We start from the raw sequence: 13,942 nt of genomic DNA, 5'->3' as shown, positions 1-13,942 counted from the left end.
TTCTTTTGATCTTTAATCATCGTCAGTACCCGTCTTGTGTGAGTATAGGTTCCTTATTTTTGATACTGTGATTGATATTGGAGTCTGACCCCATGAATTTTGAAGTTAGATGGAAACAGGAATGTGCACCTTGAGCATATAAGCTTGGGCATGAATAGGACTAGCCACTGAATCTCTTGAAGAAATGCCCAATGGCATGTCTGTTTACTTGGAATGTATCAATATACAGTATGTATGTATGTGACCAAACTAATAACGTATTCTTTGAACACTAGAATCTCTCTCTCTCTCTCTCTCTCTCTCTCTCTCCTTCTCTCCCTCTCTCCCTCCCTCTCTCTCCCTCCCTCGCTCTCTCCCTCTCCCTCCCTCCCTATTGTAACTTTTATTCTGATCACTTGCTGATTCTCATTACCTATTCTCCACTTTACATTTTGGAACTCTTTTTTTTTTTGACATGTAGGCAAAATATTTTATTAAATTTAACTTACCAAACACTAACATGTTGCTGAACATGTCTAAAAGATCAGCCCGAACTACAAAGCTTCTATATCTTGTAAAGATCTAACGAAATCTAAAATATTTTCCTCTTCGTGTACAGCTAACAGATCACCATAAAGCTAAGCTGCATAAACGTCTATAATTCAGCATATGGATAAGAAGAATCATTCCATATACAATCTTCCAATGGCATGAGGGAAAAATATTTGTAGCTAAAATCAGGTTTATAGCATCTTCCAACTTCCCAAAGAAATCCTTCTGAAACTGTAGTTACATTCATTTCACTTCTCCTTTGTGCAACAGTAGCTTCCTTATCATAAAAGAAGCTGAAAATATCAGAGTACCTTACCTTCCAAAAAAACATATACAAGGTCTTACACGCTTAGATGGTAGGGAATTATAAGGACATCATTTAGGTAGGTAGAGAACGCTAATCTTTATTTTTACCACTCTATCTTTAATTATGGTGGCTAATTTTTTTTTTTTTTTTGATAACCGTGGTGTCCGGGCCAGCTTGCGCGCACCTCGACTAATTCCACGGGATACCTGCCACCTCCCACCAGCAACATGTATCAGGTAACTCTATCCACCAAGGCTTGGATAGATAGGAAGAAATCACCTAGTATTTACCTCCGCTGGGATTTGAACCTGAGACCTCATGGTTCTCACCCACTTCATTGACCACTAGGCCACAACCCTTGGGTGGTTATGGTGGCTAATTTCTTCTCCACCTTTTCTATAATCCCTTGCTAAACTATAATATGTAGTCCAATGTTGCCTCAAAACACCAAGACCACTCTCAAGTATCTTAATTAAACCTCATTTGCATCACCCATTACTAATGTATTGTCAGCATACAGTGTATGGGATATTTCAAGTGCATGATTTCCTCCTCCGTTTACTTTGAAGCCATTGATATGATCTTAGCTATACAGAACAAATTAATTAGTGCAACATCTAACTAAAAGCTTCCATTACCAAAATAAACAAGTGTAGGACATGAAACTAAGTCACGATCAACTAAAACAACAATGAATTCGTCCAAACTTGGGATTGGAGTGGTAGACCAACGTCAAGCAAAGAGGGCCAAGAACACAAACGCATAACATGACTAAACTTATTCAAGAGTACACGAGACTATTTGAGCTACATTCATAACTCAGTGAAAAAACAATACGGGACGGACCATCAGTATCCTCCAGATTAGATTTATATGCATACAAGTATAAAAACCAGAAGAAAAAAAAAACGATTTAAGAGATCAATGCTAGTTAAAGCCTCAAAACGGCAAGGCTATATATTAAGAGGTACTACCTCTGAAAAATCAAAACTGGTATTCGTATTCTTGCTTACAATTGGTACATATATACATTTCCTCAACAGGAAAAGAAAAACAGAAGACAGTAGTGCTAAAAAATACAGTGTCTCTTTGTAAATGCAGCTAGCGCACCCAATCTCAGGCTGTAGTTGTGCTGCTGGATTGATGTTCAGTTAACCACTTCCAGACTCTAACCTGACCTGATTCATCACAGGTAAAAAGTAAACCACCAGGACCAATCTCAATGCGCCGGACAGCCTGCTTAGAGAATATTCTCCCCCTCTCCGAAAAGGAAGGCAAATCATAGATGCGTCACTGCAAGAGCACAGCAACACAGGCTTTGCTTCTGAATCATGCACACCACATAGAGTCAGCACACCACTTTCCTCTTGATGAGTATATGTAACCTCCAAATTCCTGCTCTCGTTAGCAACCCAAACCTTTATTGTTTTGTCCAATGAACATGATAAAAACAAAGTCTTCCCAACAAAGAATAGACATAACTGTACTTGTATGATCTGTCAATACTTGTAGGCACTGAAACGTTTCAAGGTTCCATACTCTTATTGACTTGTCCATGGAACCCGAATACAATCTATTGCCCGCTCCAGCAAACAACGATACCACGTGATGTGTGTGTCCTATCAATGTTGCAGCTCGTTCAAAACTACTCCCATTAACAAATCTCCAGGCTAATATCGGTCCCTCCTCTGTACCAGCAAAGAGCATTTGATTATTGTCATCAAAGGCAAGAGCATAGACTTGTCCAACTGGTCCATTAAGGCTAAGGACAGTTCCTGTTTGAGTGTTTCTTGCTTTGACAAAATTAGGTAACCCCCAAAAAATCCACGGCCCTTCAGTTAACATACAACTAATTTCACCATCTAAATTGATGACCCCTGCATCTGTTCCAGTATGATAATCCCACAATCGCACAGTCTTGTCCGTGCTCCCCGAATAAAGCTTATCGGAACCTGAGGGCAGAGCAATCCCCGTAACAACTTTTTCGTGCCCTTGGAGTTGCGCCAACAATTTGAAGCAATTCCCTGTAGTCCAGGAATGCAAATACTTACAGCTGTTTCCATAGGTACACTTCTCTTTAACCCAATATTTACAAACAGCTTTCTCCGTCTTATTATTATTCGTCACAACTACTCCACCACCACCAGCCGCAGTAGTAGCAGTAGTCAGGGGCGGATCTATGTATTGAGTTGGGGGTGGAACGCCACCCGGTCACTCGGATAAAGTTTTATATACATACTAGTATTTTCCACAAAAACACCTACATAACGAACAAGTGACACCCCAAGTCATAAAATGACTAAAGGTGCCATGGTTGAAGTGCTGAAATTTCATGCACAACACCCGGGATCAAGACTCTCCTGATGCAATTGTTGTTCCCTTTTTATTCTTTTTGTTAATTTCTCTTATTTTCTTCATCTTAAATATTCATTTTTCTGGATGTTCGTATTTTATTTGGATGGATGTAATCATTTTCTTTTTATCCATATAATGTTATTTTATTAATTATAATTTTTTTAATAGTGATGCATTAAAGACATAATATAATATTAATCAGCTACATGTAGATGGAAGGGGTGTATCGCATATTCGTTTATGCATAAAATAAATTTTAAATTGGATTGAATAAATTCAAAATGGATCGAACCGAAGTAATCCAAAACGGATTGAATCGACTGAATGTACACCCTAATTCAATCTTCTTCACTAGTGGTCGTTTTACATTAAAATAGTGGCACCCGTAGCCATCAAATCCTGGATCCGCCTCTGTTAAATCACGCACATATTAAGGAATTCACTCTTTAATATTAATTAACAATAAAATTGATCATATTAACTTTTACGTTGTTCATTGAAAAAATAAAAGATTCTCCAAGGGCAATTTTAAAAAAAAGTTAATTCTGTTGCCAGCCATCCAATGTTTACATACTACTACTTTTTTAGTAGTATGTTGTTTACTGTAATCTTTTGAAGGACGACGACGACCCATCAGCCCCCGTTGTAACACGTCAGTATCCATTACTGACCTTTACAATACTCTGTTTTATGTGTGAGTGATTTCTCCGAGATTAGAGAGAGAGAGAGCGAAAGTGATCAATAGGGTTTGAGAAGCTCAATTAAAGAATGAACATATGATTTTTTGGTTTAATTAGGGCCTATTTAACGTTGGAATAACCTAGTCCTAGTCCTATAAGGAATAAACGAAACTTATGTAGAAACTTAAGACGTACGCGTTCTTTAGTCAGCCAAAACGAAACTTATGTAGTTACTTGATGAGCACTGAAACTTAAGACGCGTTCTTTAGTTCCACTAATAGTATTGCGTTTAGATGACTTACAACAAAATATAAATGTCAATATATAGTAATCTTGGTAACATAAATATATAGCATTTCATAAATAATACTCCTATGTTGTAGTCTATTAAAGTAGATGATAGCGTAATAATTTACATTATAAGTAAATAAGGAGGCACACTTCGGCAAAATTAAAGCTCCATACTTTCAGAATATTCATATAGTTACAGGAGTACAGTGGCATCCATATTAAAACATAGCCAATGTTTGAATCACAATAAAATCATATTGGAATTATAATATGAGGATTATATTGTAGACATCAACGGATCAGCATAAATTCTAAATTCAAAATACTACAAGATGACTTTTAAAATTCTAGGAGTCTATTAGGGTTGTTTGTAGGCTACCCTACCAAAACCCTAACTTGAAGGCTACTCTAGCCTAACCCTAGGTCACTCCTATAAAAGGGGTTACATATTCCCCTAAAGAATATCTCGAAAATTGAGGTTATCTCAGCAATTCCATAAACTCTCGAAATATGCACAAAGAGATCAAATATACGACAACAACAACAAACCCAGTGCAATTCCACATGTGGGGTCTATAGAGAGTAGTGTGTACGCAAACCTTACTCCTACCTTATGAAGGAAGAGAGGTTGTTTCCAATAGACCATCGGCTCAAGAATAGTGGCAAGGACACAATAAACCAATATTAACAATTGCAATGAAATAAGATAAAAGAAACAAATAGCACATTATGTAATAGCAGAGAACTAGGGATACGAAGCTATAAGAGAAGTGCGAAAACTATTGGCAATAATGCCACATCGTTTAATCAGCAAGGAACTCGGAATAGGAGAATACAAGACTAGTACTAGTACAACTAATACGACTAGAAGAGACTCTCGACTACTTGTCAACCCACAATCCTAATCCTCGACCTCCACACCTCCCTATCGAGGGTTATGTCTTCGGTAAGCTGAAGTAGAGCCATGTCCTGCCTAATTACCTCTCCCCAATACTTACTAGATCTCCCTCTACCTCTATTTCATCCACCCCACTCCAACACAATGCGCAACATCCTCGTTCCCCTGAATAACAGGCCCAAGATATTTGAAACTATCTCTCTTGGGGATGACTTGTGTATCAAGCTTCACCTCCGCTTCTGTTTCCTGCATCCCCACACGGAACTTGCACTCCGAGTATTCAGTTTTTGTCCTACTCAACTTGAAACCTTTAGACTCTAGGGTCTGCCTCCACAGCTCCAGCCGATTATTAACCCCGCAACGTGTCTCTCGATTAGCAATTTGTCATCTGTAAATAACATACACCATGGCATCCCCCCTCCCTAAATGTGGCGCGTCAGCACGTCCATCGCCAGGGCAAATAAAAATGGGCTAAGAGCTGAACCCCGATGTAACCCCATCATCACAGGAAAAAAGTCCGAGTCTCTTCTCATAGTCCTCACCCGAGTCTTCGCTCCATCATACATATCCTTAATCATCCTAATGTACGCTACCGGAACCCCACTAACCTCCAGACATCTCCATAAAATCTCCCTTGGGACTTTATTGTAAGCTTTTTCTAAATCGATGAACACCATATGCAAATCACTCTTACTCTCCCGATATTGCTCCACCAACCTCCTCACAAGATGAATGGCTTCTGTGGTCGAACGCCCCGGCATAAAACCGAATTGATTCTCTGAGATAGACACACTCATCCTCACCTTCCTCTCCACCGCCCTCTCTCACACTTTCATAGTGTGATTCAGTAGCTTGATACCCCTGTAGTTGTTACAATTTTGGATATCATCCTTGTTTTTGTACAACGGGAATATCAAACTCCACCTCCATTCCTCAGGCAGTTTCTTAGTCCTAAAAATGACATTAAACAGTCCAGTAAGCCACTCCAAGCCTACCCGTCCCACGGCCTTCCAAAATTGTACTGGTATCTCGTCTGGCCCAGTCGCCCTGCCTCTACTAATCTTCTGCATTACTTCCTTAACCTTAATATGCCTACAAAACCTAAAATCATGTCTGTTCTCTGAGTTCTCCAACTCGCCAAGCACAATGTTCCAGTCCCTATCCTCATTCAAGAGTTTGTGGAAGTATGACTGCCACATGTGCCTAATGCACGCCTCTTCCACCAATACCTTGTCATCCTCATCTTTGATGTACCTCACTTGGTCTAGGTCCCAAGCTTTCCTTTCTCGAACCTTAGCTAACCTAAACAATCTTTTGTCACTGCCTCTTCCCCCAATTTCCACATACAGGCGTTCAAATGTTGTGGCCTTAGTCGTCGTGACCGCTAGCTTCGCCTCTTTTTTAGCCTTCTTATAACACTCCCTAAGCGTCCTCCTCTCCTCCTCCTCCTCGGCATTCTCTACTAGCTTTATATACGCCACTTTCTTGGCTTCTACTTTACCTTGGACCTCTCCATTCCACCACCAGTCACCTTTGTGACCCCCTGGAGAAACCCTTTGTGACCCCTAACACCGCTATAGCACCTTCCCTAATGCAGTTCGCTGTCGAAGTCTGTTGATACCCAATTTTATTCTCATATTTTATAAAGTATTCCATATACTTTTACATTATTTCTCAATTTATAGGGGTCAAATAAGTATTTTCTATTATTTTCCATAATTCTTTTAAGCTTTAAAATTAATTTTCTTGCATTTTAAATTATTAATTACCCCTTTAAATTATTTTGTGAGGCCTTAATCATCCAAATTTATTATTTGCATCCACATATATGTTTCATAATATTTTACTTTATTTTATATAATCATATTTGTATTTTTAAGCTATTTTACATAATTTTGCAGTAATAGCCTATATGATGTGAATAATTATATTTTATTAAATTATTTGTGCCCACATAGCATTTTTATTTTTTTATAATGTTAAACTATTATTTTAAAGCATCTTACTATATAAATAATATTTTTACTATTTGTTAATTACTTCTTATAAATTTTCTTTTATAGTTTTTTGTATTTAATTTGTAGCCCAATTTGGAGCCAATACAGACCAATTTAATGGCCCAAACTCCCAAAACCTTTAGCCCAATCCCCCATCCCAAACCATACAACCCCTTTAATTAGGTCGGTACCCGTTTTAAACAGCTCACCCCGCTCTTTCTTTCTATCTCAGCCGTTGATCTCTGAGATCAACGACCCACAAGTCATCACCCATATTTAAACTACCCAACCCCAAACCCTAACACCCATTTCCCTGAGACCGTAGCCCTAAAATCCTCTCGTCCTCTCCTCTCTACAAGAAACCCTAGCCGCCCCCACTCAAATTCCAGTCCCAATCCGATATCATATGGAAATCTTCCATGATTCCTTTCCTTTCTTGCACACACGGAGATTCTTACCATCTCCTAAACATTACAAGTATTTGGTACTCGATATTTTATGGAAGTCGAGTCATTGGTGTTCGATCAATTCTGATTCTGTACTATCTTTATGTTCCTGACGTGATACACTCACTACCAGGCCATATGGGTCCAATTCAGTGAAATTGCTTACTATTTTTGTTCTCCGTTTTGTACTAGGATTTGCCTGATTCCTCCTAAATTGATTTTGAATCGATTTTGCATGTTATTCTTTCCTTTTTATGTTTAAATGACTGTTTTTCCTTGTTTGTGTATTTAATTTTGCCACTATATAAACCTCTCCCCTAATTCCACGAATGAGGGCGGAATCGCTGAAAATTACTACTACTCTCTTATTCTTATTTATCTTATACTACTCTAGGGCTCAATTTCTTGGCAGACGGAAAGCCAAGGCCGCCGGAATTCGATTATCGAACCTTTCTCAGTGTGAGCACTTGCCCGGGGTTCATTCGAAACCCTTGGGAACTCTGACGCACTGAGATTCATGGGTTCTACTGTTTCGTTTTTCTATTGACACTAGAGTATTGCTGAAATTATTCCTCGTGTTTACTTGTTCATTAATCTGTAACTGGTAAAGTGACCTTTGCAATTCCATTCTCTTTCGTTTGAGGTCTTGTTCTGCATATCTATGTCTCTGAGATTTTTATGAATCAACATGTTATTGTATACTCTGAAGCTCTTCTTGAGGCTCTATACCTTCTAGTAATCGAATTTGCCTATTTGTTACCTTGATTGTGTTTTCTTAAGCTTGTTTGCTCTAATGTGTGTGTTCGATTGCTTATTCTGAGTTTAGATTCTTGCCTTGTTTTGTACTCTTGTGAAGAGTCGAGTCATGCCCAGAACCTGTTTTAATTCTTGTTGAATCATTCATATGTAACTTAATACTTTTCTAGAGTTAACTACTGATCATGTTATTAGCCTAAACATGATTTCCCTACCACTTGTAAACTAATGTGTGTTCCCTGCCTTGTCTTATATCTTTATGATAAATTAATGCATATGTTTCAGACTTGTTGATTCATTCATGTCCAACCTGCTAAGTTTGTGAGATTGCATTAATTAGCTAAGGCCTATTTCCATACCATTTAAGTTATACTGTATGTTTTGACTTATGCAATCATGTGCTCTTCAGTACTGTTTGAGACCTTAGGGTAAACCCCATGCCTGGCCTTTCTCCTATGTGTGGCCAACTAGTACAAAGTTCGATGCTTACCTGTCCTGTTAATCTGAAATTGACATGTTGCTTGTTTACCATAAGTGCTCCCGGTATCGACTGATACTTAGCATGTTAAAGTTATCTCACATTAAGTATTTGCTCATGACTCTGTTATGCTATGCTACTCTCAATAGGGTTATATGTTAGACATGCTATTGTATCCCACTTGTTCTTGTCTATGACTCTGCCATGTTCTCATATTAAGTCTCTTAGCTAAAGTCTCCCCAACTAGTTCTAGATCATGCTTTAAGCTTTGTTTCTGAAACTTGGCATTGTATGTGTTCACCCTAAGTAAATATGCATATGAAGTTTTCTAGTGTTTGACTGGTTGCCGCATGTTACCCATATTCTTTTGTTGAATAATGGCTCATGCATGAACTTATGTTGTCTTCTGTGTAAAAACCCCTTGTTGAAGATTAAGCCCTATTGATTCTCCTAATTCTCTTGTTCTTTGCCTAATCAATCCTGTCACTCTTGCTTTCTGAAATGCCCATGTGTTTTAGGTGAATCTTGCTAAGTGTCATATAATCTTGTCTCTATGAGGCATTGCTTTGGGGGTGTTTAATTTATTTTCATGTGTGCTTCATTAATTGGTTTAAGTGGTCAATCTGTATTTGTTGGGCTTGGCATGAGTTCATGTATGGTTATAAAAAATAAAGTATGATTGTTAATTGTTAGAAATCCTGCCTATAAGATATTGCCACTCGCTTAAATTTGTTCATGAGGTCAATGTTGTTAATGCTGGACTAGAAACCATGCCTATAGGACAATGTCATCTTCCTAGACACATATTTATAAAATCAGCGCTGATAATTCTGAGTTTACAAACAGTTTACTGCCTCCTCGCATAAGCCATTGAGAGCAATAATGTCATACATACGATGCTGGAATTCAGAATCACCTAGAAACCATGTCTATATGACTCTAAGTCTTAATTTCGAAACCATCTACTGCCTATTCTGCCGCGTGCATTTGCTGTCTATGTGTGGAGGCTAACTTGGGCCTTTAATTGTCTTTACGTGAAGTCCTATCTGTTTTGAATGTCGCATAGCTTTCTCATTTTGAGTAACCTAAGTTAAGTTTAGAAGCACCTTACAGTAGGTCCAAAGCCTCCTGGACCATAGGTATGGGACGGGTAGCGCACGTATAGGATACAATTTAGAATTGAACTAGAACGCTTTAAGTAATGTTTGACTGGTTGCCGCATGTTACCTATATTCTTTTGTTGAATAATGGCTCATGCATGAACTTATGTTGTCTTCTGTCATCTGCCTAGACATATATTTATAAAATCAGCGCTGATAATTCTGAGTTTACAAACAGTTTACTGCCTCCTCGCCTAAGCCATTGAGAGCAATAATGTCGTACATACGATGTTGGAATTCAGAATCGCCTAGAAACCATGTCTATATGACTCTAAGTCTTAATTTCGAAACCATCTACTGCCTATTCTGCCGCGTGCATTTGCTGTCTATGTGTGGAGGCTAACTTGGGCCTTTAATTGTCTTTACGTGAAGTCCTATCTGTTTTGAATGTTGCATAGATTTCTCATTTTGAGTAACCTAAGTTGAGTTTAGAACCACCTTACAGTAGGTCCAAAGCCTCCTGGACCATAGGTATGGGACGGGTAGCGCACGCATAGGATACGGTTTAGAATTGAACTAGAACGCCTTAAGTAATGATTTCAACACAGTGATCGGGTAGCAGGAGATGATAGTTTGTGCCCGCTGAATAATATGAGCAACCCCTACCTTAAGGGAGTTGCGAAGTATTATTTATGTTGCACGGGGTGATCCTTTAGGCTAAAAAAACTTAGGACCCTCCCCCCCTTTCTTTATATACTTGTTATTCACACTTAGTCATTTAACATAGGCTAATACCGTTGTACCCTTATAACCTTTAAGATTTGTATTGATCATCTATTCTTATGTGTTATAATAAAGTCTTCAACTTTTATACCTTTCATCGCTTGTTTGATCGCCTAGCCTAATCATCTAATCCACATAGTTTAAATTTCGGCCGAGACCCACAGTTGTGGATCTTGAAGAATGCCTAACACCTTCTCTTTGAGGTAATTTGAGCCCTTACCCGATCTTTGGTGACGTAGACTGATCAAACAGACTTATTTGCAAATAGGTGCTCTAACGCACCTTAAAAATCGTTAGGTGGCTACTCTTCTCTTTTAATACCTCTCTTAAAAGAGTTGTCACATGTCGAAGCCCGCCTTCATGACAAAACGGGGCGCGACATCATGACGACTCTGCTAGGGAGTTATACTTAGGATCTTACCATAACGAAGTTGACTTATGTGGATTAACGGATATATTTGATGACATGTACATCCCTTCCTTTATCTTTCTTTATTTGTTTAATTTTCTATGACATGTACATCATTTCCCTTATCTTCCTTTATTTGTTTAATTTTCTATAATATGTACATCCCCTCCCTTATTTCCCTTTATTTGCTGTGATATGTACTTCCTCTCCCCGTTTCCCTCATCTTGTCTAAGACTGCTATATCATGACTCTCACATCCCTATTTCTCTATGTGCTTCATTAAATTCTCGCATATTTTCATGAGTTAAACTGACTTCTCTCTTTTTGCCTTTCTTTTCTTTTCTCTTCTTTTCTCTACTTTTCTCTTCTTTTCCTTCTCCTGTTCATATTTACCATATTATTTACTGTTTTATGCATTTTTATCGTGCAAATACTTGACAACTGGTTACTATTTCTGCATAAAGCATGCTCCACATCATACTCCACTCGTGCTTATTATCAACATAGTGGCTCTTGATGAGCGTCCGCACTTTCCTGAAAATACCATTTTAAACCGGAAAGGCTTATTTGCGGTAGGCTAGTCGATCAGCGGTGCAGTCGATGGTCCCCGTGCCTTTCTCTCTCAAGTTGTCCACTTGAGAGTACCAGTATAGACTCTTCTAGAAACCACACTCCGATTTGAAATGTACATGCATCATGCTGAACCTAGTACGGATTGAGACTTCATTGACGTAACAACCCACTTAGATAAAACCTTGTCCAAAGTCTGACGGGATTTCCATAATCCCAAAGGACACTATCATGTTATGTGCATTACTTGGAGAAAATGTGTCAACATGCTGATCGTAATATGTAAATAGTCGAATCTGGAAGGGGGAAAAGGCTAACTTTTTTTTGTTTGCAGAAAATGAAGCACGAAGTCTCTAGGTTCGGTATGGTCCAAACTATCCCGCCATTGCTAATTGACTGGTGAAAAGACCTCGCACCTTGTGATAAAAATCATGTGAGGAGAGTATTGGGCAACCTCCCGTCCTTGCTGAACATTCAACCAAATAGGGAATTGATTGAGGCCGCTAATATGTTCTGGGTCGAGAAAAGAGTTATTTTTCGATTTGGCAATATAGAAATGACTCCTCTCCTAGAAGAAATAGGGGGTTTCGTCAAGTTACTATGGGATAGTCCGGGACTGCTAGTGTCAGAAAATCACACTCCCGTGATTTTCTGAAAATGTTGGGTTTTTAAGAAGAATGATGAACTACTCTGTCTAAAGAAATCATACATCCCTATTGAGTTTCTTTACGGGCGCTACGGGCACAACAAATCATATCGTCTTTATCAAGATGAGCTAGCCATTGCTTCTTTAGGATGGGTGCATCGCCGGGTTTATGTTTTTATTGTCTGCTTCTTGGGGTTGTTGATCTTTCCGATGCAAGGAGGAAGGATTCACACTCGCCTAGCCATAGTCGCCAGGACCTTAATGGATGGCATCGAGGAACAAGCTTATACTATCGTCCCAATGATCTTAGCTGAGATATACCGTTCTCTGGATCAGTGCAAGCATGGATTCAGGCACTTTGAGGGTTGCAATCTATTGCTACAAGTCTGGATGTTGGAATACTTTCAGAGAGGTGAGTATCATCAACAGCTTCTGCGAAGGCCACTGAATGACTACATAGCCAATCATCACCCGAAGAAAATGACGTTTATTCCAGACAGGTTTGCAAAGCCTGGAAATGCTGTGAGTTGGGTGCGTTTCTTCAGCAATCTAAAAAATGAGCAAGTGCATTGGATGTTTGAGTGGTTTCCTAGTAGTGAATTCATCATCAGGTCAAAAGAGACTACTCACTCGGTACTGATCGGGCTACGAGACATCTACCCTTACACTCCTATAAGGATAATGAGGCAAGCTGGAAGGAAACAAGTCATACCTTGGGTTTCCAACATGGTCCAGTACAAGGCTGATTTTGAGGGAGATGTCATCCCGTTCAAGTTTGAAGCGCAACACATGTGGAACCAAAAGATCATTGTGGAAGGAGAAACTATTGAGCCAGACAGGTATCACGCCAGTCATATGTACTACTATTTATCATGGCTGGAAGACGACGTTGCTGGGGACGTCAAACCAGGAGTTAATCTAAAGGATAGGATCATAGGTGAAGTGGCTGAGGCATAGGTGAAGTACAAGAGGCTACACAAAAGGGTGTTCGAGTCCGAAGTTAAGCATCTGGAGCAGCACAAAGTAAACATAGAGGCAATAAGGGAATGGAAAGAGATTGCCACTAAGTCAACACAGAGGTTAGAATACTTAGATCAAGGACTAATATAGCTAGAAGAGAAGATGAGAAAGAGACTTTAGGATTGTCAAGGTATGAATGACAATGAAGGAGGAAAGCTGGCAAAGGCTTACTTATTGCTGGACATGCACAATCTGGGAAACATGATTGATGGGGTCAAGAGAGCCAAGCATGGAGAAGGTCCTTCAGGGACAAGGTAGATGATGTTCTTTACCGCTTTCTAGCTTAGATTAGAATTCGATGTAATAAGGCTTAATGTCACTAGTGATTTTATTATTTGTCGATTTAGTAAGAGATTGTTTCAGCTTATTTCCGCACTAATGAAACGAAGCAAACGTTGGCATCAATTTTCTCCAAGTCTGTTTGTCGCTTAGACCTACCTCAGGCACAACGAAGTCCCCAAATTAGGAAGAGAATCATTACATGACTTTTTATTTCACCTTACTCACTTAATTACTTTTTTGTTTTTATTTCTTTATTTATTTCCACTCCCAAAGGTTGATTCGTGCATATTGGCATCATCAGCATACCACACTAGATCTAGAGGTCCTCCACCTCCTCCTCCACCTAGCGAGCCAAAAAGCAAAGGCAAGGGAAAAAGGATGATTTAAGTGGTA

At 39.0% G+C, this 13,942-nt stretch overlaps 1 protein-coding gene and 1 pseudogene across 1 annotated transcript; both read right to left on the bottom strand.

Moving 5' to 3' along the window:
• Positions 1-1,816: 1,816 nt before the first annotated feature.
• Positions 1,817-3,046, bottom strand: LOC107792897 (zinc finger CCCH domain-containing protein 48-like; annotated as a pseudogene).
• Positions 3,047-5,886: 2,840 nt separating this feature from the next.
• On the bottom strand, positions 5,887-8,793 carry LOC107792898 (uncharacterized). The gene is made up of 3 exons (XM_075239352.1): positions 8,752-8,793; positions 8,089-8,172; positions 5,887-6,627 (listed from the first exon to the last, which is right to left on the bottom strand). The coding sequence occupies exons 1-3, from the start codon at positions 8,791-8,793 to the stop codon at positions 5,887-5,889; spliced, it is 867 nt and encodes a 288-aa protein (XP_075095453.1).
• Positions 8,794-13,942: the final 5,149 nt, after the last annotated feature.

The sequence above is a fragment of the Nicotiana tabacum genome, chromosome 19 (genome assembly GCF_000715075.1).
Source record: "Nicotiana tabacum cultivar K326 chromosome 19, ASM71507v2, whole genome shotgun sequence".
Classification (NCBI taxonomy): domain Eukaryota; kingdom Viridiplantae; phylum Streptophyta; class Magnoliopsida; order Solanales; family Solanaceae; genus Nicotiana; species Nicotiana tabacum.
This window is presented reverse-complemented; position numbering and strand designations above follow the sequence as displayed.